Source organism: Passer domesticus, chromosome 3, assembly GCF_036417665.1.
Source record: "Passer domesticus isolate bPasDom1 chromosome 3, bPasDom1.hap1, whole genome shotgun sequence".
NCBI classification, from domain to species: domain Eukaryota; kingdom Metazoa; phylum Chordata; class Aves; order Passeriformes; family Passeridae; genus Passer; species Passer domesticus.
Window position 1 is genome coordinate 40,845,384 of NC_087476.1, and position 24,926 is coordinate 40,870,309.

The window sequence follows — 24,926 nt, forward strand, 5'->3', positions numbered from 1 at the left end:
GAAGTCTTTATTCAGAAAGGAGGAGTGAAAAAAAAAAACAACCACTTTAAAGACATGCTTAATTCAGGGCACATCAGATCACCAGCATCACCCACCTGCTGGAAATCAGGCCCACATCTAAACCTTGAGAGCAGAACAGCTCTCGTTGCTATTACATTTCCATTCAGGGGGGCTGGGGAGGCTGCACCCCAGAGCACAAGGGCAACATTCATAACAGCCTTCATTCACTGCTCTGCAATAATTCCTCTTCCTGTATTCCACAGAATAGTCGTTTAATATTTGCTTCTAGGTAATTAATTTTGGAAATGCTCTTCATTAAAACTGAACTGATCACTATGTGTTCTGCATGTACCGCAGGCACCCAGGTAACCTGGGGCTTGTGCTGTGCAAAGTTGGAGACAGAGGAGCTATGGGTAGGATGGAGAGAATGCAGATTTATAAGATTGTTTTTAAAGTGTGAATGAACTGACAAACCTAATTTTCCTTGGTGCAGTAATGGCTCATCTCTACTAAAAAATTAGTAGATGCTGTGTTCAACTGTGTTGAATATTCAGTGTGCAACCACAACTTCTGTCTTTGCTGTGCCCTCACTGGAAATTATTAAGGTTATAAGTCCAGAAAAATACTAAACCTCTGTTCCCACGAGTTACGTTCACTCTGTCCACCTCAAATTGTCATTTTGGAGCTTGACTGAAAAGTGATTGAGAAGGAGGAGACAAACAACCATCAAACCAGGCCCTGGCTATGACACTCCTGCAGCTGCTCCTTGCCCTTTCTCATGAACAAATTGGACCATCAGAAACTTCTCCATCCTATTCCAGGGTGAGCACCAACCACCATGGCAGGGAGCAATCGTGTATTAACCAGTGTCCATGGCTCATCTACACTTTAGAAGTTTGGGATACCCAATAACTCATTTCACAATGCTATTCTCTATTCTACCCAACAAATTTAAAAAGTGATACGTTCTTTCACTTCCAGCCTGAAAACTGAGTATAATGAGCTTGTGTTCCAGCAAGTAACAGCCTTATCCTGATGAGGGCTAGTAGTTTTCCACCCACTTTATAAGGGAGGCTTTGGAATAAAAATAATACACACACAATGTCTAGTTATTATCTACCATTGCCATATAGAATTAAAACCTAAAAATTATTTGGTCATTTTATCAATTTCTCCCAAGAGGTCGCTTTACTTTAGATGACCAATCTTAGTAAACTGGGACCACATATGTAATCACACAAGCACATTTTAATTTATGCACACAAAAGAATAAGAAACTTAATTCTGACATCCTGTAACTTTTGAAGGCTCAATTATTCAACCTTCATACCCCTCAAACAGATGGAGTTCAGGAGGAGGAAAACTTTATGACTTGTTTTAAAATAAACATATCACTGGGTAGGAGAATTAAGTCCTCCACTCACAATGAAGTCTGTGACATCATTCGTTGCTTGAAATAATGGCAGTAACAGGCTGTTATCTCTGAAGTGCTGCTCACCAGAGGTGTATTACAGCATGGGTTATGGGAGCATGTTCAAGACTACTGCTTGCAAGTCAGAACACAAATGCAGAGATATGGCACTCTTGGATCCTGCTGAGGATCCCTCAGAGAGCTGTACACCCTTTGGCCTCTTTCCCTCTATCCTCCTCAGCATCATATCCTGCCCTATTTTGGGCCCTGATGTTTCCCTCATCCTCTTAATTTCATCCCAATTTTCCACCTTCCTCCTCTTTTCCCTTGTGTGAACCCCCATTCTCCCACCATCTTTCCACACTTCTGGTAGTTCTCCCCCTCCCAGTACTCCTGCCTCCTCCCATAAGATCAAACACATAAGATCACAAGAGAGAAACCCTTACTGGCTATTCCCCTGCCCAGAAACACAGAAATATAAAGTCATCACAAACAGGGGTTGCAGGGAAGACCTCCCACAACCCACTCACCTGGCTTCTCTTGCTCCATCCAGAGCCTGGTCGTGACCAGGTGAGGGGAGAAGCTGAAGGCTGTTAAAGGTACCTACAGCCTGCAAGGACTGTGTCAGACCCAGGATAAACAACTGTCTGTAAACTCACATTTTCAGAAATATCAGAGTTTGGTTAAAAGCAAAATTCTGCACTTCTGTACCAAATATTGATGTGCTAGGCTTCCACAATGAAATAGTAGTGATAATTTTTTAGGATGTCCAAGTGTATCAGTTTTGCCCTAATTTCATTCTCTGAAACCATGGAACCATGAAACTGACTGCTTCCAGGACAATTTGCCTTGAGTCAGAGACTAGCCAGAAGAAGCTCTTTAATTTTTATAAGTTTGACAGAGCTATAAACAATACTGCCAGTCCTGAGCATTAAGAAAGTACAAATCAGGCCATGCACAAAAAGCTTCATAGATTAGCTGTAAAAATGAGTTGTTTGGGTTTTTTTTAATACCAGTAAAAGCAGACACCTGTCATTGAGGTGCTTTAAGCTTTTTCATTGCATTTGCATGGCTCCTCTTGCAAACTTTACAACTTTGCAAACTCAAGAAGCTTTTCTTTTGAAATGAAAGATAGGCTGCTTATATTTTCACTTGTCTCCTGGATCTTGATCTGGATGAAAACATCAAGCACTGAAACACTCAAATCAAGACAGATGGCACAACTATATAAGCAAGAGGAAGCAGAATTTCATGATGAAAAGCATCAAGGAACATATCTATAGGTGATAGCACCAGTGTGTCTATCAAGCTCCTCGTATCTCTTACAATAAAATTCCAGCCAGTGAATCTCAGCTCTGTGGTTAGTTATGTGCTCCTTTCCAGTGCTTTGGATAAGATTTCACTGCATGACAAAAAAAAGTGATTTAGGGGTAGCAGTACTCAGAAAATAAGAAGAGAGTTCAGCTTCTTGCCCTGATCTTCTCCTTTCCTTGCATCATGCTTATTTTCCTACTTAAAGCCATGATAAAAAAGAGCTGTAACATTTCTAAACCAGCAGCAACTCGAACAAGCCCCAGTAAAGTACAGAGGACCAGAGCTGAAGCAGCAGTTGACATGAGCAATGCCTGAGAGGGGTCAGACCCTTTTGGGGCCAGGCTCCACAGAGACTTGTGCAGCAGCGAGCACACCTGTGTGCAGCCCCAAATGCTCCAGGAGCTCCCTGGCACCCCAGGCTACAGTGGGGACAAGAAACACACCCCTGTCTACTGTGTTTACAAGAAAGAATGCTGAAAAGCTTGCTGAAAAAGCTGCTTCCAGAGATGTCACATTTGGCTGCCCTGGGAAGCAGGGTGAAACCCTGTGGAAGAGGGAAGAAGGGATGCCTCCAGGCTATGCCCTCTGCAGTCCCACTCTCCATCACACTGGCTGCTGTGGGCACTTCTGCCTCTGCTGACCCTTTTTCCAGAAAGTAAACCTGTGCATAGCACTATATGTGCTGACTTGATACCCCAGGGATTTGTCGAGAGAAAAATCAGATAGGAAAACAGCAAGTAAGTGGATGCTTGTTCCTTTACTTCTATATTCCAGTAGCTTCCAGAAGAATTTCCTCAACATGTACGTAACTCCTTTTTAAATGGCACACTGACTTTGGCCACTGCAATGCAAGGATGATGCTAACATATCCAGAACTTCCTGGGACAAGTTTGTGTGGAAATGATAGCCCTGTCAGCAAGATATGAGAGAGACAACGGTCCAGTAATAAACTGGGCTATGTGGACATAGAGATGGAAAAAAAGATGCAAAAAGTAGAAGGCAAGAATCCCAAACCTTCTTATTTTTAAGAAGGGGAACATTTCAAAGTGAGTATCAGGCACCTGTTGTTATGTGCTAATGGGGAAATCTTTCCACCAGATCCACAGGGCAGGTCTGAGATAAGCAGCTGGAGAATGATAAGTTATCTCTGTTTCGATTCAGGAAATATAGATGCTTCAGATGCTAATGGTGTGTCAGCAGGGAGCCAGACACACGGTGGACTGCGGTTAAGTAAGCCTAGGAAGGTGTTTATTCATGTATAACATTTGCAGAGAAGGTGACTCCCTGCCTCCCTCCCGGCTGCCCGGAGGAACTGCTTATAACCAGAAATATGCTCGGAGAAGTCAAGCAGAAAGGTCGGGCGGGGCGAGAGGTGAATCCCAGCCATGACAGCGCTCCCGTGAGCGCTGGCACTCCCCGGCTCCGCACACATCCCGGGAAGGACGGCGGTCTGTCCAGCCGCCCCTCCAGCCCCGCAGCTCGGCAGAAGCCAGCCGGGCTGCGGAGCCACTCCAGCGCTCGGGGACCGCGCCGTGCTGCAGCCTGGAAGAATTAGAGGTCACTTGTGCATCCTTTGGCACCGGGCGGGATCGACTGCAGCTGAACCATTCCCAGCAGACTTTCGTCCAATCTATTTTCAAAATCCTCCCACTGTCACTCTAGGCAATCTATTCTTGTGCTTTGCAACTGAAAGTTAGAAAGCTGCTCTTAATGTCTAATCTAAATCATAAGTCAACTTTAAAAATGACAAGTATGGTTAAAAGTTTCAAGATTTTTCCTAATAATAAATGTGGTTTTCATTCTATTTCTCTGTTGGTTGCTGCGCGTTCAGGGTACTTTCAAATCACTTTTTAAAACATCCCTCTAGAATCATGATATATAGAAACCATATTTATTATTTTTCACAAGAACTGAGATTGTAATTTAATTAGATAAATCCAACAGAAGGAGATTTAAGGAGGAAAAAAAATTGCAATAAAGTCCTGAGAGAGATGCCAGCACTTAATTTAGCTGTAAAAGGTTTTCAGGCGTTTTTCTATCTGTATGCCTCACAGACCCATTGCCCAAAGATGTTTTGAAGTGACAGCAGTGTCAAGCAGAAAAGACATCTCACCCATAACTAACAAAGAAAAATATCTCAGGTGTGGGAGACAAATATTCCTGTGTATATGCATACATATTCCCTCATTTACCACTCATCAAAATCCCTTCTAACTGTCCCAATGAACACAGTCTTTCAGTAGATACTTTGCAAGATCCCATTCAAACCAGTTAATAGCAAGAGAGGTAGTTTCCTCCTGCCTCACTGAAGATGAACCCCTAGAAAACTGCCACTCTGCTCTGGTGCTGGAATACAAAAACATTACTCAAAAAACCTGGACTAATTTTCTGATTCAAGCTTTTTGAAAGGTCTTTTTGAAAGTTTTGGTTGCTACCAACCCTGATTCAAACACAGAAACACAATAAAATCACAAATAGGAGCTCTGATCCTTCACATCATCAGCACCAGATACGAAGGAAAACTGCACTGGCTCAACTTTCCAGATACACATGGCTGGGCACTGATTCATCCCTGGAGACAAACATGCTCAAAATGTACATCCTCAAAGCTTGTTATTTATCACTGGAAATGCCTAGCTTTTTAACTAGGGTGTCACATTAATTTTGCTTAACTTTAGCATGCGTGGCATAGTCAGCTGTATGTGAGTGAGTGACCCCAGGCACCGCGCTCCCTCCCAGAGCAGACACAGCAGCACAGCAGATGAGCTGTGCCTCCCCTTGGCTGCCAATGGCCCCTGCACTGCAGACATCAGGAGTTAGGGGATATTACCATCACCCTTGCTGCCTGCTCCTTCTCTCCAGAACCACCCCAGGAAGAGCAGAGAACAATTCCTGGGAAGGGACGAGCAACTGTCTCTGTTTCCATTTCCTATCAGCAGGCTCAGGCCTGCCAGCATGGCCCCTTCAAGGTGCCTGCTTGGCAGGATTGTAATTGGGATAACCTGGAGTGCACTTCCAGGCTGAGAATTCCCTTGAAAAGCCAGGTATATAAAAATTAGGAATTGCAAACCTGAGTTTCAGTCTCCCTCTAGGTATCTAGCCTGAAGTGCATTGCTAGTCTCTTTTCCATACCTTCAGCAAACACAAGGGAGAGAAGAGGGCTTGGGGGTGTCCTAAGCTGTTCGACTTTTGCTTTTACCACATCACACCAGACCTATATGTAGGATGTGCCTTTTTCTTTATGGATATAATACATTATCGACAAATTACATTCAAATCAAGAAGCAGTGTCTATGGTCCTGTCTTTTGCAGGCCAACCTAAGATGATAAATACAGTCCAATGAAGGGCCCAGGACTGCACACTCCTAGAAAAGAGGAACAACCACTCATACTCATTGTGTCAACCATGCACTTGGAATGTGAAGGCATGTAATTTCCAAATGGCCCCAGTTTCCACCTTTAGCATGCCTGCAGGACATATAGCATCAAGCTGGGTGATCCTAGCTGTGTCTGGAAGAGCTAGCTCTGTTATGCTGTGTACATAGCAGAACACCTGAAGCCAGTCCCTTTCAATCTGTTCCCCACTCCCTAGACTTTTTTCTTTGCCCCATTGTAGGTTAAAATCCATAAGATGAAAATTTTTGTCCTCGTTCCTAAAGCGCTGTGTGGCAATAGAATATCTGGACCTTGTTGATGCAATCTAGGAACATTATAACCAAAAAATTTTAACTGGATGTATCATACAATTATATCAAGGGGCAGCTCTCCCATTCCTACCTGTAATGACCAGGATGTGTTCAAATAAGAGGCGAAGAAAAGAGTGAAGTTTTCATCTCCTACCCTTAAAACCAAAGCAAGCAGATTTTTTTTAATTAATGCATTTGTTTTTTGTCAGCACCCATGAATATGGAGCTCTTTCAAAGTAATGCATGAGCACTGGATGTCGACCAAGGTTTTCTGGATAGTTACTGGATAAATATGTTTTTATAGTATAAAAAAAATTACTATAAGAAAAATGAAGAAAGGAAATAATGGGAGAGGAGTACAAGAAGCCCTGCAAGAAATTTTTGAGAGCTGGTAGAAGCCACGACACCACCAAACTGTCCTTGAGTAGTCCAGCCTAACCGTGTTTCACCATCCCAAAAGGTTTGAACCAGCAATGGCAAAACTCTGGAGTAAAAGGACTAAATCAGAGACCCTTTTGGCTGCACGATGATCTTTTATTTTGTGCAAAGAGCAAGTTGTTGTGAAGTCATGGCAGGGAAAACACACTGACACGGGGTCCCCCAGGATTACTGGTGCCAAACACAGAAGCTACTGTCAGCTCACAAAATGCTTTACTTACATGCCAATGATAAAAATTCTGTATTGCCAACCACCCTTACCACCCATCCCAAAATGTGCCATATGGCCAAAAGTAAGACAATGGATTTTGCCATTCCTCGGGTTTGGGTGTGAATTGACAATGAGTCTAACATATAAATTACATCATCTTTTAACTTTTTGTGATATATAGCATCAGACAGCTTTGTCTGGGACAATCCATCATGAACTAGTCTTGTTGACATTCTGGATTCTCTCTTCTGACCTTGTCCTTTCAGCACAGGCATAATTGTGCTTATGATAATTTTATTCCCAGTTAGGCAGTGATTTTGCACACCTTTGAGTTACAGAATAACTAAGAAGCCAGTTCTCTGTACGACTGCTGAAACAAGGCACCTTGAACCAATTTATGCTGAAGCGCAGTCCGGTAGTGCAGCAGTAAATAAAAGTGGATAAACTCACCTCTCTCAGTGTGCATAAGCAGGTTAACTCTTTACTCCTGTTTACTGCTGACTATACCACAGGTGCACTCTCAGCTGGGGGCTCCCCACTGAGGAAACACCTACCATATGTCTGCACAGCAGAGAGAGGAGGGGGGGAGATGCACGACCCAGTCTTCACGGTATGAAGGGTCTAGCAGGCAAAGGGGAGGGATCCGGGTTCGTTTCTGCCACCCAGCTCACGTGCAGAGAGACTCCCGTTTCAGCCACAGAGCTCTAGGCTCAGTTATCACCACTAATTTTCACGTACTTGCATATCATCATGGGGGTTTAGGGATTTCTTTTAGAAATGTAACACTTCAGCAATCATCTAGGGTGATGGGCAAATCTTTTTTGTTGAAGGATCGACTGTTCAGTGTCACTTTAGTGGGAATATACAATTATTACGGTGCATGAATTATTTGAGCTGTTCCCTATGAAGACTGATTGCCTTTCATGGGCTGTGTGTGGGAGCAGCAGAGAAATCCCTGCTGTTCCAACTGGTGTCAGCACCCCCAGACAGTCAAGCGTAGCTGTGGAAGTGCAACTGTCACGTCACCTGTAGCAATGCCTGAGTCACAGTCCCTGCCCACCCTGCACTCAAAGCAAGGGAGGGATTTAGCTTGTTTCTAACCACTGGATTTACACAAATGTGAGAAAATAAGTTGGACTGAAAATATTTAAAATTAAACTTTGAGATGTCACTCACCACAGCAGAGAGAAAGGGGCATCCCACCACATCCATGTCTGCCTTTTCAGGGGAGAAACAGCTATGTCATCTGTAGCTTCCTCTCAATATGAAACTTGCAGGCCAATTATTAGATTTTTATAACAAATAGGTTATTGCACTCCCACTGTGATAACTTGATAACCAGAGGAATGCCAGCGTGTTTTAGTTGAAGACCACTACCACCCAGTCACTTCTGCCCACTTCAACACTATTTTCAGCTCTGCCACTGAAGCTGACAGGAGGATATGGAGAAACACACATCAGCTTGACCAGAGGCAGAAAGTAAGTTCCTACAGCATCGGTGGTTCTAAGGCTGGAAAGAGTGGCAAACAGTGGGAGCTCTGCAGGTTGCTACATTTTTAGCCGATTGCCACAGTATTCTTTTGTGTGGTTTCTGTTATCTGCTGCTGTTAAATGTGGTTTTCACCTGTTTCTGGTGGAAGTTCTGGAGTGGTGGATGTTTTGCTGGAGTGTGGATGTGTTGCTGAAGATGCTGATCAAGTTTGCAGACTGCTTGTGTGCCACAAGCTAACTTTTACTGCCCTCAGCGCCTCTGATCCCCTGTCTATCCAACTTTATTTGCCATCAAATTTAAGATAAAAGGTATTTGTTATTTATTGGAAAGATTAACTCACTGGGGAATAATTATTTGTTTTTAGCATTGGTCTGACTGCACAGCCTAGGCTCATACCTGAAGAAGAGGTGCTTCTGGAGATCAGGGCCAAAGAACAAGACAATTTACCCTTATCTCTTCCACAGCCTCCTCACCTACTCCATTTCTCGAAGCTGTTACTTAACATAGCATTAAACATAAATGGTTATCAATCCAGTCCAGAAAGTGGGCAAGAGACATTAATAGACAAGAAATTTATGTTTTTGACAAATGCTGAAGCTCGTGGAGGAGCAGTGACACTGCAATAACAGAAACTGAGTTTCAATTGAGTTGAAAAAGCAATTATCTGGTACTATAGAATGAAGTGAGAACAAGGAAACATTTTATAATGTTATGATTCCTGTTCCTAACAGTTTTTCAAGGTGGGTAGGGGGTTGCTAGGACTTTTGCATTTAACCATTAAGCTACCAAAGGCCACCTCAGCTCTGCTGCACAGTTGCTCTCCCAAAACAGCCTGTGGTTAGTAATGTTTGTCTTAGTCTGGCTTCCTCGGACTTTTCTTCAGGAGCTTTCCGGGGGGCTCAGCACAGAGGCAGACACAACGAAGAGCCATCGAGGCACAGCCAGTATCCCACCACCAGGCCGGGGATGCTGCCGGGAGGACAGAGCCGACAGGGTCGCCTTCCCCCGGCATCCTCCACCCCACGGGTGAGCACCCACTCATCCCCCACCCGCCACACGCTCCCGCCTCTCCTTTTTCTTTTTTTCCTCTCTTTTTTTTTTTCCCCCAATTTATTTTTCCCCTGCAGAAGTCGAGGTTAAAGCCCTGAAACCCGAAGCCCTGAAACCGAGCTGCTTGGCCCCGGCGGTGGCGCGGCCCCGCCACACCCGCCCGTGTCCGCTCGGTGGCCCGGGCGCCGCCGGCAGCGGCGGGGGCGGAGCGGCGGGAGCGGCCTGCCCCGGTGACCGTGACCCCTGGGCTGTGCGTGGGTGACCGCGGGGCTGCAGCGGTGAGGGAGCAGCGGAGAGGGGGTTTCTCGTGGGCAGGAAAAGGCAGGATCCCGCGTGCCTGCGTGGGGGAGGGAGGGAGAACCGCTGAGGTTTTATTCTCGAGAGAAGCAATTCAGCTGAAATTAGTTGCACTCTTGAGCCGGGAAGACAGCCCCGTGTCTCTGTCCCCACCCCGGCGGGGCAGCCCCTGGGGCTCCCCGGAGCATCGGCGGGCGGCGGGCGAGGCGCTCCCGCACCGCCCTCCGCAGCTCCCGGGGCGCTCCCGCCCCGCCCGGCCTCGCCTCGCCGCCACACCCGGCCTGGGTGAGGGAAACTCAGCTTACACAAGGGCTGACCCAGAGCTGCTCCCCGGCCCCGACCCCAGCCCGCGGCGAGCCCCCGGGGTTCGGGAGGAGCGGGACGGGGCCGGGAGCTCCCTGTGAGGCCGCCGGCTGCCGGCGACCGAGCAAGTCCGGTCTCCTCAGCCTGCATTTTAATCCTGAAATCTGGAAATGGAAATTGTTTGATGTATGAGGAGACGTTATCTAATTAGGGCGTAAGAAATTTAATCTTTCCAGCAGGCAGGTCATATAATTAATGTTAATTTAACGCTCAAATTCTCAGTCATTAATTTTTATTCTCTTAAATGTAGTTTGGCAGGGCCCCCTGATCCATGGCAATGGATTTTACTGAATGTAAGAGCACACTTGGTCTTCGGAGTGAATTACTGCAGCCCTTCCTATCCCAATAACAAGATCACATCATGTATGCATTATTAAGCCATGTAATTGAATGGTCCATAGTTTGCATATCAGACTATTAAAGTAATGTGTTTTGCTTTTCTTCCAACACGTAATGTTAAAGCCTTTGCGAATATTTGGTGGTTCTGATAATTATCACCAAATTACTACAAATGTTCTCTTCATTAACGTGATTTCTCTCAAGCATTTTTTTAAAAAATGTCAATAATGCATTAAGTGGTAGCTTGTAAAGTGTTTTTTTAAATAAAACTTGTCAACTACATTAAGAAAAGAAAAGAAAAGAAAAGAAAAGAAAAGAAAAGAAAAGAAAAGAAAAGAAAAGAAAAGAAAAGAAAAGAAAAGAAAAGAAAAGAAAAGAAAAGAAAAGAAAAGAAAAGAAAAGAAAAGAAAAGAAAAGAAAAGAAAAGAGAGAAAGAAAGAGAGAGAAAGAGAGAAAGAGAGAAAGAGAGAAAGAGAGAAAGAGAGAAAGAGAGAAAGAGAGAAAGAAAGAGAGAAAGAGAGAAAGAAAGCGAGAAAGAAAGCGAGAAAGAAAGCAAGAAAGAAAGCAAGAAAGAAAGAAAGAAAGAAAGAAAGAAAGAAAGAAAGAAAGAAAGAAAGAAAGAAAGAAAGAGAAAATAGGGAGAGAGAATAAACAGTTGCACGGAAAGAAAACAATTCTCCTCTAAGATTGAAAAAGACGACTCCCTTTTTTCCCTATTTCAGATAAGTGACTATACACCTTAGAAGTTTCACTTCATCGCGAGCAAAAGTGCATGCAATCTAAAGAACTGTCGATTGCAGATGATACAGAACAGATGGAGGAAAAAAGTTGGAGCTTTTCCCTTTACAGGGAATAGATGGGGACATAGGCAGACCGACAGAGAGATTGATTTGAAAAGATACTGACCTCTCTCCTTCAGCTGCAATTTAACTTGTCCTGGGAGGGAGGAAAAAAAAAAAAAAAAAGGAGAGAAAAAGACTCCCAAGTGAGACCTGCCTCCTCCCCTGTCGGCCTCCTGCTTCCCCCCGCCCCAAGTTCGCACTGTCATCTGAACAAACTGCTGCGCCGATCTCAGAAGGTGAATAATTCTCAATTAACTAAGTAACTAACTTTCTTTGTGCAATCTTGAGTCACTCACTTAACTAAATCTTAAGCCTTCGAGACCCTTCATTATTGCCTTCCCCCGCCACACTATTTTCAAAGTTCAATAGCAAGGCAACAAAAAACACTGCTGCAAAATAAGAGTCTCTTTTAAAATTAAAGAGCTGTTCATTTGCATCGGAAGAAGTTATTTTTTTCCCCTGCTTTGAATTATTTAGGCACCAAAAAAAAATTTTAAAAATAAATAAATAAAATAAAGGACACCCCGCAAAGCCTCCCGCAGTCCGTGTCAGGATCAGTGTCACGGATGCTCTGCGGGGTGCGAAGCCGCTGTGACCGAGTGGGTAGGCGCTGGAGCAGGTGCGCTGCTGGGCTGTGTACCCGGGCCGTGCCGGACCGCGCCGGGCCGGGCAGCGCGGGGCACGGCCGGGCCGGGCCGGGGCCGCGGGGGCTGCTCGCCCCCCGGGAGCCCGGCTCGGCCCGCGGACCGCTCTTATTTTGGTTGGGAGCGGGCAGCGCTACCGGCTGGAGCCGGGTGAGCGAAGGGAGGCGAACTGTGCTCCTCTGTTTGGTTTAGGGTCGGGTATTTTTTTCTTTCCCTCTCCCTCCTCTCTCTCTCCCCTTCCCTCCTCACTATAGCAACCAACGCCAGCCTGACAAAAATGCACCCTCTGTGGACAATGGGCCAGCCTTCCTGCTCGCCTCGCTCCTCTTCTTCCTCGCCAAGCGAAAGAAAGTTTCCAGCCCCCCCGGCCCGTTCTCGCCTCTCCTCCCGAGGCAGGCTCCCGTGCAAATCCCGCTCAGCCCCGCCGGGACTGTGCCGACCCCCACGTGGGAGGCTGAGAGCGGGGGGGACACCGAAGTCGCCCCCCAGCCGGGGCCCCGATTCCCTAGCCCGCCTTGACAACGGGCTGGCAGAACGCCCCTGGGCCGCCGCCAGCCCCGCGTCCGTGTGCGGGGCGGCCAAGGCTGCAGCGGGGCTCAGCTCCCGGCTCCCGGGCTCTTTTCTGGAGAGAAACACCCTCCCCAGCCTGGAGCGCTCCGCGCCGCTGTGGAGTGGGGCAGGGGCCACCGAGAGCCCTCTAAGAAGGCGCTTCTCAGAGTGAGCAGCGGGAGTCGTGCCCAAAAGTGCCCCGAGAGCTGTAAGAGGGGAGGGAGGATCACGTCGCCCGGTGCAGCAGGCACAGCATTTATCTGAGCTCCTCCCGAGGATGTCTGCTTGTCTCCATCAGCGTGAGCATTGACAAAACAAACAGAGAAGAAACCGTTAGATTTGTCAGAGAAAGCTGGGCACTTTTTTTGGTTTTGTTTTTGTTTTTTTTTTCTCCTAAAATCTGTTTGTGTCTCGTCCTGCACAACTCTCCGGGCAGAGCAGGCTTTGGAAAGACCTTTGTGAGACAGCTTTCCCGAGCCAGAGAGGCTGAATCGCCTTTCCTCTCCTTCCAATTCACCTGCTTTTCACGCCAAAGAAACGCCCTTCCAGCTCCAGCACGGGGCGGTCATTTCCCAGCCAGGCTTTTCAACACTAAATTGCAAACTCCGTTGCACCAATCGCATCTGAGTCTGTCTCCAAGAATTCAATAAACACGCTGTATTAACTCCAACCAGAATTTATCTCATAGACTGATGGAATTCGTCTTTTCTTTTTTTTTTCTTTTGCTTCTTCTGCTTCTTTTTCCCCCAAGGCCTCATATTCACCACTCAAAATTTAGCAGCCTGCCTTTGATAAATTACTCAAAGTAATCCCTGCAACAGCTAAGTCTGACTGGTTGACGTTGCGTTAGAAGTCTTCATAGCGGTATCTGTCTATAAAATATTCACTTGCGGACTACAAAGGGTGGATCATTTTTAATGACAAGATTCAGAACTGGAGGATGAAGGGAAAAGATTAATATCCGTGAATTCAAATAATTTAATTTCAAATACCGAACTTAGAACATTATATCCCACTAGTTTAAACACTGATGCAGATAAAATAGCAGATTCTCAGATGAATGAAGCGGCCGGAAGAATAGAGTTGTGGGGAATGTTGGAAAAGAACATTAATGCAAACTTTACAGGAACTTTTTTTTTCTATATTATTCTACCCCTTTCTACGTTCTGTCTTCTGGGATAATCCGTATTCTAGCAGGGCAAAAATGTACATGATATTACACGTACACGTGTGTATCTATACACAGAGAGGGATTTCTTTTTTTTTTCTCTCTAGAGATAGGTGGAGAAATCTATTTAGATGGAGGATTTTAATTTCAATGGGTAATGTGAGCTTGTGCAATCAAAGTTATCAATTTCTGTCCTTTTTGTTTAGATTTCTTAGTTAAATGTGTTTGTTATATCTACCCCGAGGAGAAGCAACTTGAAAGTGTAGCTTTTGAGTCATCTTATAAATACATCCCTGAGGCTGCGGTTCTTGCCGCTTTAAGCAGTTTTCATTAAAGCAGCCAGCTGCCTCTTTGTGTAGATTGGATTTTTTTAAAGCAATCACTTGTGAAGCCCCGGCCTCAGTTTTGTCTCTCCGCAGGCCCTTAAAGTTGAAGTTTCATTCATGTCTTGGGTCTCTCCGCCGAATCAGACTCCTCGGAGCAACACTGGAAAGAGCCACACGAAAGCACAGGCTTGAATACCTCATAGAGAAAGGTTAAAAAGGAAGCAGAGATCAAAACAATCCCATCTCACAAAAGGTGCATTAAATGCGCCCCAGCAATAAGCACAAATCTTCCAAGTTGGCCTTTAAAGCGAGCACCAGGAGCCTCACGTTTATTGCACCCAGCAATTCTCTGAGCGACTCTCCACGTCTTTGCACTCCTGGAGCATTTCCTCCTAAAACAACATCTAATGGGTAGATAATAGAGACGCGGAAAGGAGGCGCGGGGATTTCTCCCCCTCCTCCTTTCCTTTCAGCTGCGTGAGTCTATCTCAAGGTTTGGAGAGCAGAGTTTAAAAAAAAAAAAAAGAAAAAAAAAAGAAGCTTTTCACCTCTAAACACAACAGGCATATGCAAATATGTATTCCCCACCCTACAGCCGCACGCATCCAAACGCAGAGAGGAGCGCGCGTTTGGGGAGCGCTCCCCCAGCCCCCCGAGCCGGGGAGGCTGACGAGCGGCGGCTGGAAGCCGAGGCTCGCTAGGAACGAGCCGTGCTCTTGTTTTGCTGCTGGAAATTCAGCTTTCTCTCCGGCACGCACGGAGTTGAAACACCAGGGAGCCCAACATCTCGTCAGCCGGAGCCCGCCGCGGCAGCTGGGGGCGGGGGGCGGGCAGGGGACCCCCAGGTGGGGAGCTGGGGGGGCCGGCGGGGGGCGGCCAGAGGACTCCCGCAACCCGCCCGCGTCCTTCTGGATGCACCTGATGTGTATGCAGCACCTCGCCTCCCAGGCAGGACTCAGCTCCAGTTAAGTGGCGCTCTATGTATTTTATAGCGAATATTCTCGAGTAGCTGCACTGCAATGAAGGAGATATCAAGGAGGCCTGTCAGTTCAAAGCTTTTGGGGTTGTTTGAAAATCTTCTTCACGTCAAAGTAAGCAGCCCTAGTATTTGAACAGCTGCTTTGAACAGTGAAAAGGGCTGAGCTGAATCAAAACACTGCAGTGTCTGCCCAAGACACCGCATCACCTTCAACCTGCTTTTATGCGAGCAGAGAAAAGGAAAGAAAGGCTGGTGAGACCTCTAATCCCGCGGGGTCAGCTCCGCCAGAAAGGGGCCACATGACTGTCTCTTTTACATCCCCAGCGGCCCGGACCTGAGCGGCGACCAGAGCCGGAGCCCGCGGCGGGCAGCGGCGAGGCGACAAGACCGGCGGTCGGGCGCTCGCTCCCCGCTCCCCGGCGCTCCTCTCCACGGGGGGAGACGGGAGCGGAGGATGCTTAAGGAGCGGTATTAATGACAGGGCTAACAATGATGGGGAGGACGAGGAGGTGGAGTCTGCGGCGGCTCTGAATGCACCGGCCGCGCTCCTCGCTGCTCCCAGCTGCGCCTCCGCAGGCGTGCGCTCCGCCGGGGAGGGGGCAGGAGGGACGGCGGGGGGCTCTGCCGGGGAGAGCGGGTTTTGTCCGCCTCCTGAGGCCGCCGTGCTACTTCGGTAACTGTGATTACCGTCAGGCCGTGAGATGTGCCGCTGGGGCGCGGGGGGAGCGGCGCGCAGGACGGCGACCGCAGCAGGCAGCACCTGCCGAAGGGCCGGGCGGGACAGAGAGGGCCGGGGAGGGAGGACAGGAAACGCACGAGTGGGGCAGGCCCGCAGCGGTTTTGCCCCCCAGAAAGGTGTTGTTTGAATCTCGCTGCCCCCGTGTCCCGTCTCCTGGTCGCGGGAGCGCGGTGCCGTCGGCGCTCCACGGGGAGCAGCTGTCCGTGGGGCGGGCACGGCGCCGGGGCACAAAGGGACGTCCCTCGGGCCACCAGCGGGGCAGCTCCGTGCTCGGCGAGCACCGCACGCTGGAGGCGCCCGCGTGAAAACCGCGCTCTGAAAACGACGCGTGGCGTGGCCCCTCGTGTCTCGGCCACGCAAGAACTTTTGGCAGCGGACCTGGAGGCGGGCTGGCGGGGAAGCCGCCCCCGGCGGAGCTTCGGCGGCCCCAGGAGCGGGCGGGAGGGCTGGCCCCAGGAGCGGGCGCGGAGAGTGGGGCGGCTCTCCCAGGACGGTCCCCGCGATGCCTTGGCAGAAGCCTGCTGCGGACTTGCCCTGTTGTTTTGTTTCAACTCACTGGTCTACACCTAATTAGGAGGAGAGAGACGAGAAAATGAGCATCAGATTATAAAATTCTTGCGTGCCCAGTTGTTTACACACGGGAAACAAAAGGCACGGCTTCACTTCAGAGACACTGACTTCCCTCTCCGCAACCCTCGTAGAAAAGGCGGTATTGTTCTTTCCTTCGCCTGCACCTCGAAGAAAAGGAAAAAAAGCCCCAAACCTTAGGAAGAATCTCCACTCTTTCACGGACAAAGTTTGCGCCCCCCTCCTCCTCTCCTCCTCCTCCTCCTCCCTCCCTCCCCTCCCCACCCCCCGGCAGAAGGAGCTCTTGATACGCCGCTAAACTAACGAAAGGAGGTAACTCCTGCTGCGCCCCTTGTCTCAGGGCACTGGATATCCTGTTTATGCTGCTGCTGTGTATATGTTTATGTGCAGGAGCCCATCCCCCCCTCTCCTCCACACCCCCACGCAGAGGAATATTTCCAGGCAAGGAGCCTTTCCAGCGCTCACGTTAAACACGATGATTTATAAACAACTCGCAGAAGAAAGCTGTTTCTTGTTAGTAGTAATAAATTCCCCGGTCCGCCCTATTGTGTTATTTCGATGAAGATAGTGGGAGCCTGCGACGCGCACCTACCCCCGTGAGCAGTTTATTTTCGAGACAAAGCTATGGCTTTCAGCTCAAAAATGGGCAGCGAACTCTTCGCGTCGGCCAGCCTGGCGCTGCTCATTCCTAGGAAATCCGAATCCAGTTCCAGGGTCTCCTTCCTTCCTGTCCGGGCCGCAACTTCTTTTCTTTTCCCTATCCCCCTGATTTTTCCCTATTTGTTTTTTTTCCTTTTTCCACCACCCTCTCATGCCCATCTTCCGCATCCATGCAGAGTCGCCAGCGCCGCTCACGCCGTCCCGCAGGCGTCCCGTCCCCACGGGACGGGACAAGCGGAACAAAACCACCTCCGCAGCGGTGAGGTGCGAAGCCCCGACATCCCCGGAGGAGCGGTGCGCCCCGGCGACCCCCGGCTGCCGGGAGCGGGGCAGGGCCGGCGAGCAGGCAGGGGCTCCCCGCTCCCGCCCCCGGGGGCGCGGCGCTCCCGGGCCGCTCCGGCGGCGAGGCGGCGCTGAGAAAGTTGGGGGCGGGCGGGCGGGCGAGCACCCCCGGCCCGCAGCGCCCGCTCCGCGCAGAGCCGCGCGTCGGGCCGCGAGCAACAGGAGCCGTCGGGCGCACGGGCAGCGGCAGCATCCTCCCGCCGGCGGCGCAGGGCGGGCCGGGGCGGGGCCGGCGGCGGCGCGCCCCTGCCCTCCCCTCCGCTCCCCCCGCCCCGCGGCCGCCGCTCCCCCGCGCCCCGTTCCCCCTCGGAGTTGGGTTCGAGCGGGGGCGGGCCGGGGGCGGGCCCGGGGCGGGGCGCGGCCGGCGGGGAGCGCCAATGGCGGGCGGCGGCGGCGGCGGTCGCCGGGAGCGCCGGCGTCCGTCAGGGCGCGGGGAGCCAATGGCGTGCGGCGGCGGGGCGGGGCGGCCGCGCGTGCCTTCGCAGTGGGCCCCGCCGCGCGGGCCGGGGGGGCGCGGGCGCCGCGCGGCGCCCGAGGCGAAAAAGTAGCTGTCAAATGCGCGGCGCCTTTAACCGGCGCGATCAGTGCGGCTCGGCGAGTCATGGCGACCGCAGCCTCCAACCACTACAGCCTGCTCGCCTCCGGCTCCCCCATGGTGCACGCCGAGCCGCCCGGCGGCATGCAGCCCGGCGGCGGCTACCGCGACGCCGGCGCCCTGGTGCAGGCGGACTACGCGCTGCAGAGCAACGGGCACCCGCTGAGCCACGCTCACCAGTGGATCGCGGCGCTGTCCCACGGCGGCCCCGGCGGTGGCGGCGGCGGCGGCGGCGGCGGGGGCGGCGGCGGCGGCGGCGGCGGCGAGGCGCCCTGGTCGGCGGGCGCGCTGGGCCAGCCCGACATCAAGCCGGCGGTGGTGCAGGCGGGCGGGCGCGGCGACGAGCTGCCGCCGCCGCCGCAGCACCCGCCGCCGGGGCGGGCGCCGCACCTGGTGCACCACGGCGGCGGCGGCGGAGGGCACCACGCGGCGGCGGCGGCGGCGGCGGCGGCGGCGGCGTGGCGGGCGGGCGGCGCGGCGCACCTGCCGCCCGGCATGGCCGCGGCCAACGGCGCGCAGGCGGGGCTGCTCTACTCGCAGCCGCCCGGCTTCACCGTCAACGGGATGCTGGGCGCCGGGCAGCCGGGGCTGCACCACCACGGCCTGCGCGACGCCCACGAGGAGCCGCCGCCGGGGCCGCCGCACCACGGCCCCGAGCACCCGCCGCCGCCCCACGGCCCGCACCCCGGGGCGGCCGGGCCGGCACCGTCCGCCGCCGCCGCCGCGCCCCCCGGGCCGCCGCCGCACCACGACCCGCACTCCGACGAGGACACGCCGACCTCGGACGACCTGGAGCAGTTCGCCAAGCAGTTCAAGCAGCGGCGCATCAAACTGGGATTTACCCAAGCGGACGTGGGGCTGGCGCTGGGCACCCTCTACGGCAACGTCTTCTCGCAGACCACCATCTGCCGCTTCGAGGCCCTGCAGCTCAGCTTCAAGAACATGTGCAAGCTGAAGCCTTTGTTGAACAAGTGGTTGGAGGAGGCGGACTCCTCCTCGGGCAGCCCCACCAGCATAGACAAGATCGCGGCGCAGGGCCGCAAGCGGAAAAAGCGCACCTCCATCGAGGTGAGCGTCAAGGGCGCGCTGGAGAGCCACTTCCTCAAGTGCCCCAAGCCCTCCGCCCAGGAGATCACCTCGCTCGCGGACAGCCTACAGCTGGAGAAGGAGGTGGTGAGAGTGTGGTTTTGTAACAGGAGACAGAAAGAGAAGCGCATGACTCCCCCGGGAGGGACGCTGCCGGGCGCCGAGGACGTGTACGGGGCCAGCAGGGACACGCCGCCGCACCACGGGGTGCAGACCCCCGTGCAGTGAACTCGCGGCGGGGGCGCCCGGCCCCTCCTCCTCCTCCTCCTCTCCTCCTCCTCCTCCTCCTCCTCCTCTCCTTCCCCCAACTTTTGATTGTCCTTTTTTTCTTTTTTTTTTTTAATTTTATTTTCTCCTATCTTTAAAAAAAAAAAAAGACAAAAAATCAAAAAAAGAAACAAACGCGATAAAAAGAAAAGAAAACAAAAAGCGAGCGAGCGAGAGGGCGAGCGCGAATCACAGCGGACAGACAGATAGACAGACAAAGCACCTGCACCACATTGTCCCTTAGACTGTAAGAGGTGTGATGCTGTATTTTGACCTTTCCAGGCGAGTGCCCGTGCACGGGAGTGGAGTGGGTACCGCGCACGGGCAGGCAGGCGGGCACCGGCAGGGCAGCGGCGGGCAGCGGCAGGCACCGGCAGGGCAGCGGCAGGCACCGGCAGGGCAGCGGCAGGCACCGGCAGGGCAGGCGCAGGGCGAAGCGGTTCGCACAAAACTCCCTCACTCGCTGGCCAAAACATACGGCGCTGCCCTGCCGGGGAGGGGGCGGAGGAGAAAGGGGGGCACGGCCACCTCGGGTCCCCTCCGCAGCCCCCTCCCGCCACACAAAGGCAGATTGCATTGTGGAATGTCGCTCGGTGTTGGCACATGCTGCTGTGTTTATTTTCTGTGGATCCCCTGTATGAATATATGTTAAAAAAAAAAAGGAAAAAAAAAAAAGGAAGAGAACTGAAAAGCTATCCCTTTTGATGTAGACAGTATTTAACCGTACCAATTTGCACTGCAAGAAAATCGAAGTTTACATAAACAAAATGTTTATTTTTTCTTTTTTCCCCTTCCTTTCCGACCTTAATTTTGCAAATGACTTGCATTTTCCACAGTGAGCGTTAGTCAACCAGTGACCGGTCTACAATATGTTACTGTGTTTTAGCCTTTGCTTTATGTGTATATGTGAACTTTTGTTATAAACAAGTATTCTTAAATACGTGTAACGCTTATTTTCTCCTTTTACCATAGCAAAAAGTATTAGTATATGTGTGTGTATGTATACATATGCAAGCGTGCATAGACATACATATGTACACATATATATAATCTCTCTATATACACATATATATGCACCTCCAGCTTCCATTCTCCAGAGATGTGGCTCTCGTAATTGTTTAACACATGCCTTCAATGGCAAGAGTCGAGTTTGGAGAAGGGAGAATAATGCAAATCAACAAAGTAAACTTCATTTTCAGGCAGTGTGTCCGGGGGTCGAGGCGCAACCAAAGGGGAAGGAAAAAAATATGTGCAACCCTTCCAGACCGTGTCAGTGCGGGCAAGCAGGGCCTGGTGTGGGGAAGGCGGAGAGGGAACAACATGTTTCCAGAGTTTTCCCAGAGAAAGTGGCATTTTCTTGAGGGGGAAGGGGAATTATTTAGCTCCCCCACCACCGCCCCCTCAGCGCCCTTTCCTTCCCCTCCTCCTCCCCCCCACCCGCGGCTCCCCTGCGTGCCTTTGGCATCCCCGGGCTCGCCTCCCGGGCCGATATCAGCCTCTAAACTTTCTTTTATTGAGCAGTTTTATGTCAAGGCAGAGCCAGGGAGAGTCTGAGGAGTTGCTGGGCCCGAGGTGGGGGTCGGGTGCTTACACCTGCCTGTAAACACACGCTGCCCCCTCCTCTCCACAGAGACCGTGTGCATTTCTTTTTCACTTTACTTTCCGTATTTATTTTATTTTCTATTTGTATCCAGCCCCTCTCCCTTCCCACCCTCCCCTTGTCCTTTGGTCAGATTGTGGTATAATTTATTGAAGGAAAGGACCAGTTTTAACTTGGGCAGCCTTGTGTCTTTCACTGGGGAATGAAATGAAGTGGGAAAAAATGCCATTTTTCAATCCGTGTTTCCCACCCCCCCCCTTCACTAATAGTTTTAAAGTGCATTTCGTGACATTATCTTGATGAGAAATGGTTAACTTTCCAAAATAAAAAAAAAGAGAAAAACCCACGGGGACAAAAAGAAAAAAAATGGAAAAAAAGAGGAAAACAAAAAGCTCTGAAGGGAAGCAGAGGAGCGGGACCTCGGAGCAGCGCATGTATGTGCGTGTGTCTGCGTGCGTGTTTGTGTACTTATGCACACACACAGCTATGCATATACATTAGAGGAACTTTATGATAGTTATAAATTCATAAAGGGATCATTTAGTCAGCACAAACGGGTGCTATAGAGACAAAGCATTTTTATAATCTAAAAGTTTACTTAGTTGAGTGTTGGACAATTATGGAGAAAAAACAGTGAAGCATTCTCTCGCAGAACTCTCCTATAAATATTGCATTCAGTAGCTAAGGCTTTAGAATATGTTTCTCATTGTCTTTTAAAATGCCTGTGACACTGGGTTTTCTTTCCTTCTTTCTTTCTCCCTTTCTTTCTTGCTTGCTTTCTTTCTTCTTGGTAAGACAGATGATGATTGCTAAGAGGCACATGCATTAGCCTTTTTCCTGGTTTTCCAACAATTGTTAAAAGATACGGGCACCAAGCTTTTCTCTTTTCTTTCTTTTTTTTTTTTTTTGTTTGGTTTTTTAAATTTTTTGTTTGTTTGTTTATGTGTTGAGCTGCTTGTTATTTAAAGTGTTGAGGACTAGCGCCTAGTGAAGTGAATCAGATCAGGGCAGATCCAGTGGTAAAGGGAGGAAATGAACTTTCAGACACTTATTAATATGTGCGTAAGGTCAGACAACGGAGTTGAGAGGATGTTTGAGAAAGCCTCAAACTCCAAATAGGTTTACTAAAAAAAAGTTACCAAGCAAACCTTACCACTATGTATATATGTTTAATATTTGTCCTTTGAAATGCAGAAATAGTTTCAATGTTTTCTTTGTCTATTTTTCTTTTTTTTTTTAAATGCTACCCAGGGAAATATTTTCATATCATTTTTAAGTGGCCTGCCTCAATGTATATTTATTTCTTTTAAAGCAAACAGGTTCTGGAAACTGTTTTTCTGTAGCTTTAAATGAGTAGGTGAACAAAATCTATATGGGATGTAATTTTTTTTTGTTCAGTCTCTTTAAAAATACTTTGTTTTGGTACATTTGGATGTGCTTGTGGGGAAAAATAAAAACGCAGAGATCCTTATATATTTATGTTAAAGTAATATTTTATTATCTACATAAAACAGAAATGCACAATACCTTCATAGTTTCTTCTAATTATTGAAATATCGTTATTTTATTTTTAAAGATAGCACAGATTTGGATAGTTCTTAAGATCTGGAGGGAGAAGACCCCAGTACTTATACTGAGCTGAGTTCTGTGTAAAAGCACCGCCGTTCCTTTCTATTTCATGGAATTTTTGGAATAAATTTGATTCCTATACCGAGAGGTTCTACGCTTATAACTTTCAGGGTTTTGAAGGAGAGCCTCGGGAGCTGTGTTCATTGTGTCTCTCCGCAGATGAACCACAGCCGTGTGTTTTGGAGCATTGATTTCTGTGCGGGTAGGGCTGTCCTGACTTTGATGCTGGTGGGGAGATCTCAAGTTTTTTGCGTGCTCTGGCGGAAGGCATGGGGGAGAAGAGGTTCGACTCTTTTCGGTCCCTTTTTATAATTTAACATCTGACTCCTTAGGGGAAAAAAAAAAAAAAAAAAAAGAAAAAGAGAGAGAGGAAGAAAAAAAGCAAAACAAAAAGGCGGGGCTTAATGATGGGAGTACCGTTTGAAGGAGGAAGGAAGAACGCGGCTGCCCAGCGGGGCTGCGCACCCTGGGGCCGGGTCGGGCCCCTCGGCGGCGGCCCCGCTTTCACGTGAGGTGTCTGGGCTCCGTGCGGTGACGAGCGGGTCGGTTCTGCCCCAGGGGTCCCGGCTGGGACCCGCGGGGCTGGCGCGGTGACAAGCGACATCCACCTGCGCAGGGTTGGCAGGCGCGGCGGTGTGCTCGGGTCCTTCTTGGCTGGCTCGGGTTCCTATGTGCGATACCCTGCTCTTCTTCCCCCGCTCCCCTCCTTCACGATAGTTTCTAGGCTTATTAGATTTAATCATCTTTTCTAACTTCTAGTCAATATTACACTCATCCCGAACAGATTCAGCTAAATGATCTTATCAATAGTTTCGAAGAGAAGTGACAGAAAGAAGAAGTGTTTTGTGACCGCAGACGTGCTGACGGGTAAAATGTTGAAGCTGGGTATGGATTTAAAAGTCCTTGGTCAATAGCCCGCGGAACGGGCTGCGGAAAGCGAGCAGCCTCTGCCCTCTGCAGGACACTCGGGTGGGCGCCCAGGGAATATTTCGCCTTTGACGACAGGGCCCCGCGATCGGGGAGCGCTCCCGTGCCGGGGGGACAGGAGGTGATGCACGGCCGGTGCAGGGGATGGCCGGCTCGGCCGGTGGCGGGGTGGCCGCTGCTCGGGGCCCGGCCTGCCCCGGCTGAGGCCCCGGGGCTGCTCCTCCGGGGCTCCGTGCCCAGCGACAGGCTGACCTTACGGGAGAGACTTCGCTCGTCCTTCCCGACTGGTTGTGGGGAAGCCGGCTGGTTCGGGGGTCATTCTTTTTATCTCTTTCGATCTCTCTTTTAAGAGAGAGGAGAGGGGGAAATGGAGCAGCCATAGGATGCTCCTTCTTCAGACGGATGGCAGGGCGTGCGGCAGCTCCTCGGGCTCCCTCGCTCTCAATTCCAGGCAGGGACACTCTGTCGTAGGTCAGATGTCAACAACAAAAGCCCTGTTTCCTCGGTTCGCGCTCTCTCTGGTGGAGGCCGAAACTGGGAGGCGAGAGGAGAGTGTATATCCTCAGGTCTGTCAGTCTTGATTGTCATCCCCAGTGTCTCCAGCCCCGCAGGGGCCAGAGGCAGTCGTCGGTGCTGCCCGACCCGGGGAGCTCCCGCCGCCGCCCAGCTGCGCCGTCTTTCTTGAGAGTGGGCACTGGGGGCCGAGGTTTGGAAAGAGAGAGGCGGAGGAAGGCGAAATCATCCTACAAATTCCGCAGGCGGCGGGGCGGTGTCCGGCCAGGTGCTCCTGTCGGGCTGGGCAGCTTGTGAGGGCCCCGGCGGGGGCAGAGGCCGCGGTGTGTGTCCGTCGGGCTTTGTTGGCGGCAGTTCGGGGCTGCCCTCGTGTCCCCTTCTCCATGCCCCGGTTCTGAGCGCACTTCTGGCCGCGGGGGCAGGGCGGGACGGTCCCGGCTGCCGGCGCCTTCCCGGCCTCCGGCCCTCGGCCTCGGGCCTGGCCCCGCCTGGGGCTGCTGCCCGCCCTCCGGCTGATCCCACGGGGGAAAACCCTCTGCCCCGGCTGCCTGCCGGGCCGCCCTAGGCCTCGGGGCTGTCCCAAGCCGCGTTGTCGGAGGCTTGGTGGTTCTTTGTTGCTGTGCCGTCGGTGAGGGGGACAGAGGACGGGTGACCCGGCCGGGGAAGGCGGGCCACGGCCTCCGGTGGGCCATGAGGCCCGGGGGAGAGCGATCACCGGCGGGCGGGAGAGCTGGGCTTAGTCCGGCTTAAACTTAAACCTCTGGCCGTAGATACAGCACTGGGGGAGGGTGGCGGGCATGGGGGATCCCCCAGTCCGAGCCTGGGCAGCGCCTGGGAGCAGGGAGCAGGGGTGAGGAAAGAAAGGAAACTG

At 50.9% G+C, this 24,926-nt stretch overlaps 1 protein-coding gene across 1 annotated transcript; it reads left to right on the forward strand.

Moving 5' to 3' along the window:
• Positions 1–18,022: 18,022 nt before the first annotated feature.
• Positions 18,023–22,700, forward strand: POU3F2 (POU class 3 homeobox 2). The gene is made up of 2 exons (XM_064412765.1): positions 18,023–19,753; positions 19,785–22,700. The coding sequence occupies exon 1, from the start codon at positions 18,040–18,042 to the stop codon at positions 19,345–19,347; it is 1,308 nt and encodes a 435-aa protein (XP_064268835.1). The 5' UTR covers positions 18,023–18,039; the 3' UTR covers positions 19,348–19,753; positions 19,785–22,700.
• The last annotated feature ends 2,226 nt before the right edge of the window (positions 22,701–24,926 follow it).

Coding starts and splice junctions, on each gene's coding strand:
- POU3F2 (XM_064412765.1), top strand. CDS start 18,040: ATGGCGACCGCAGCCTCCAACCACTACAGCCTGCTCGCCTCCGGCTCC.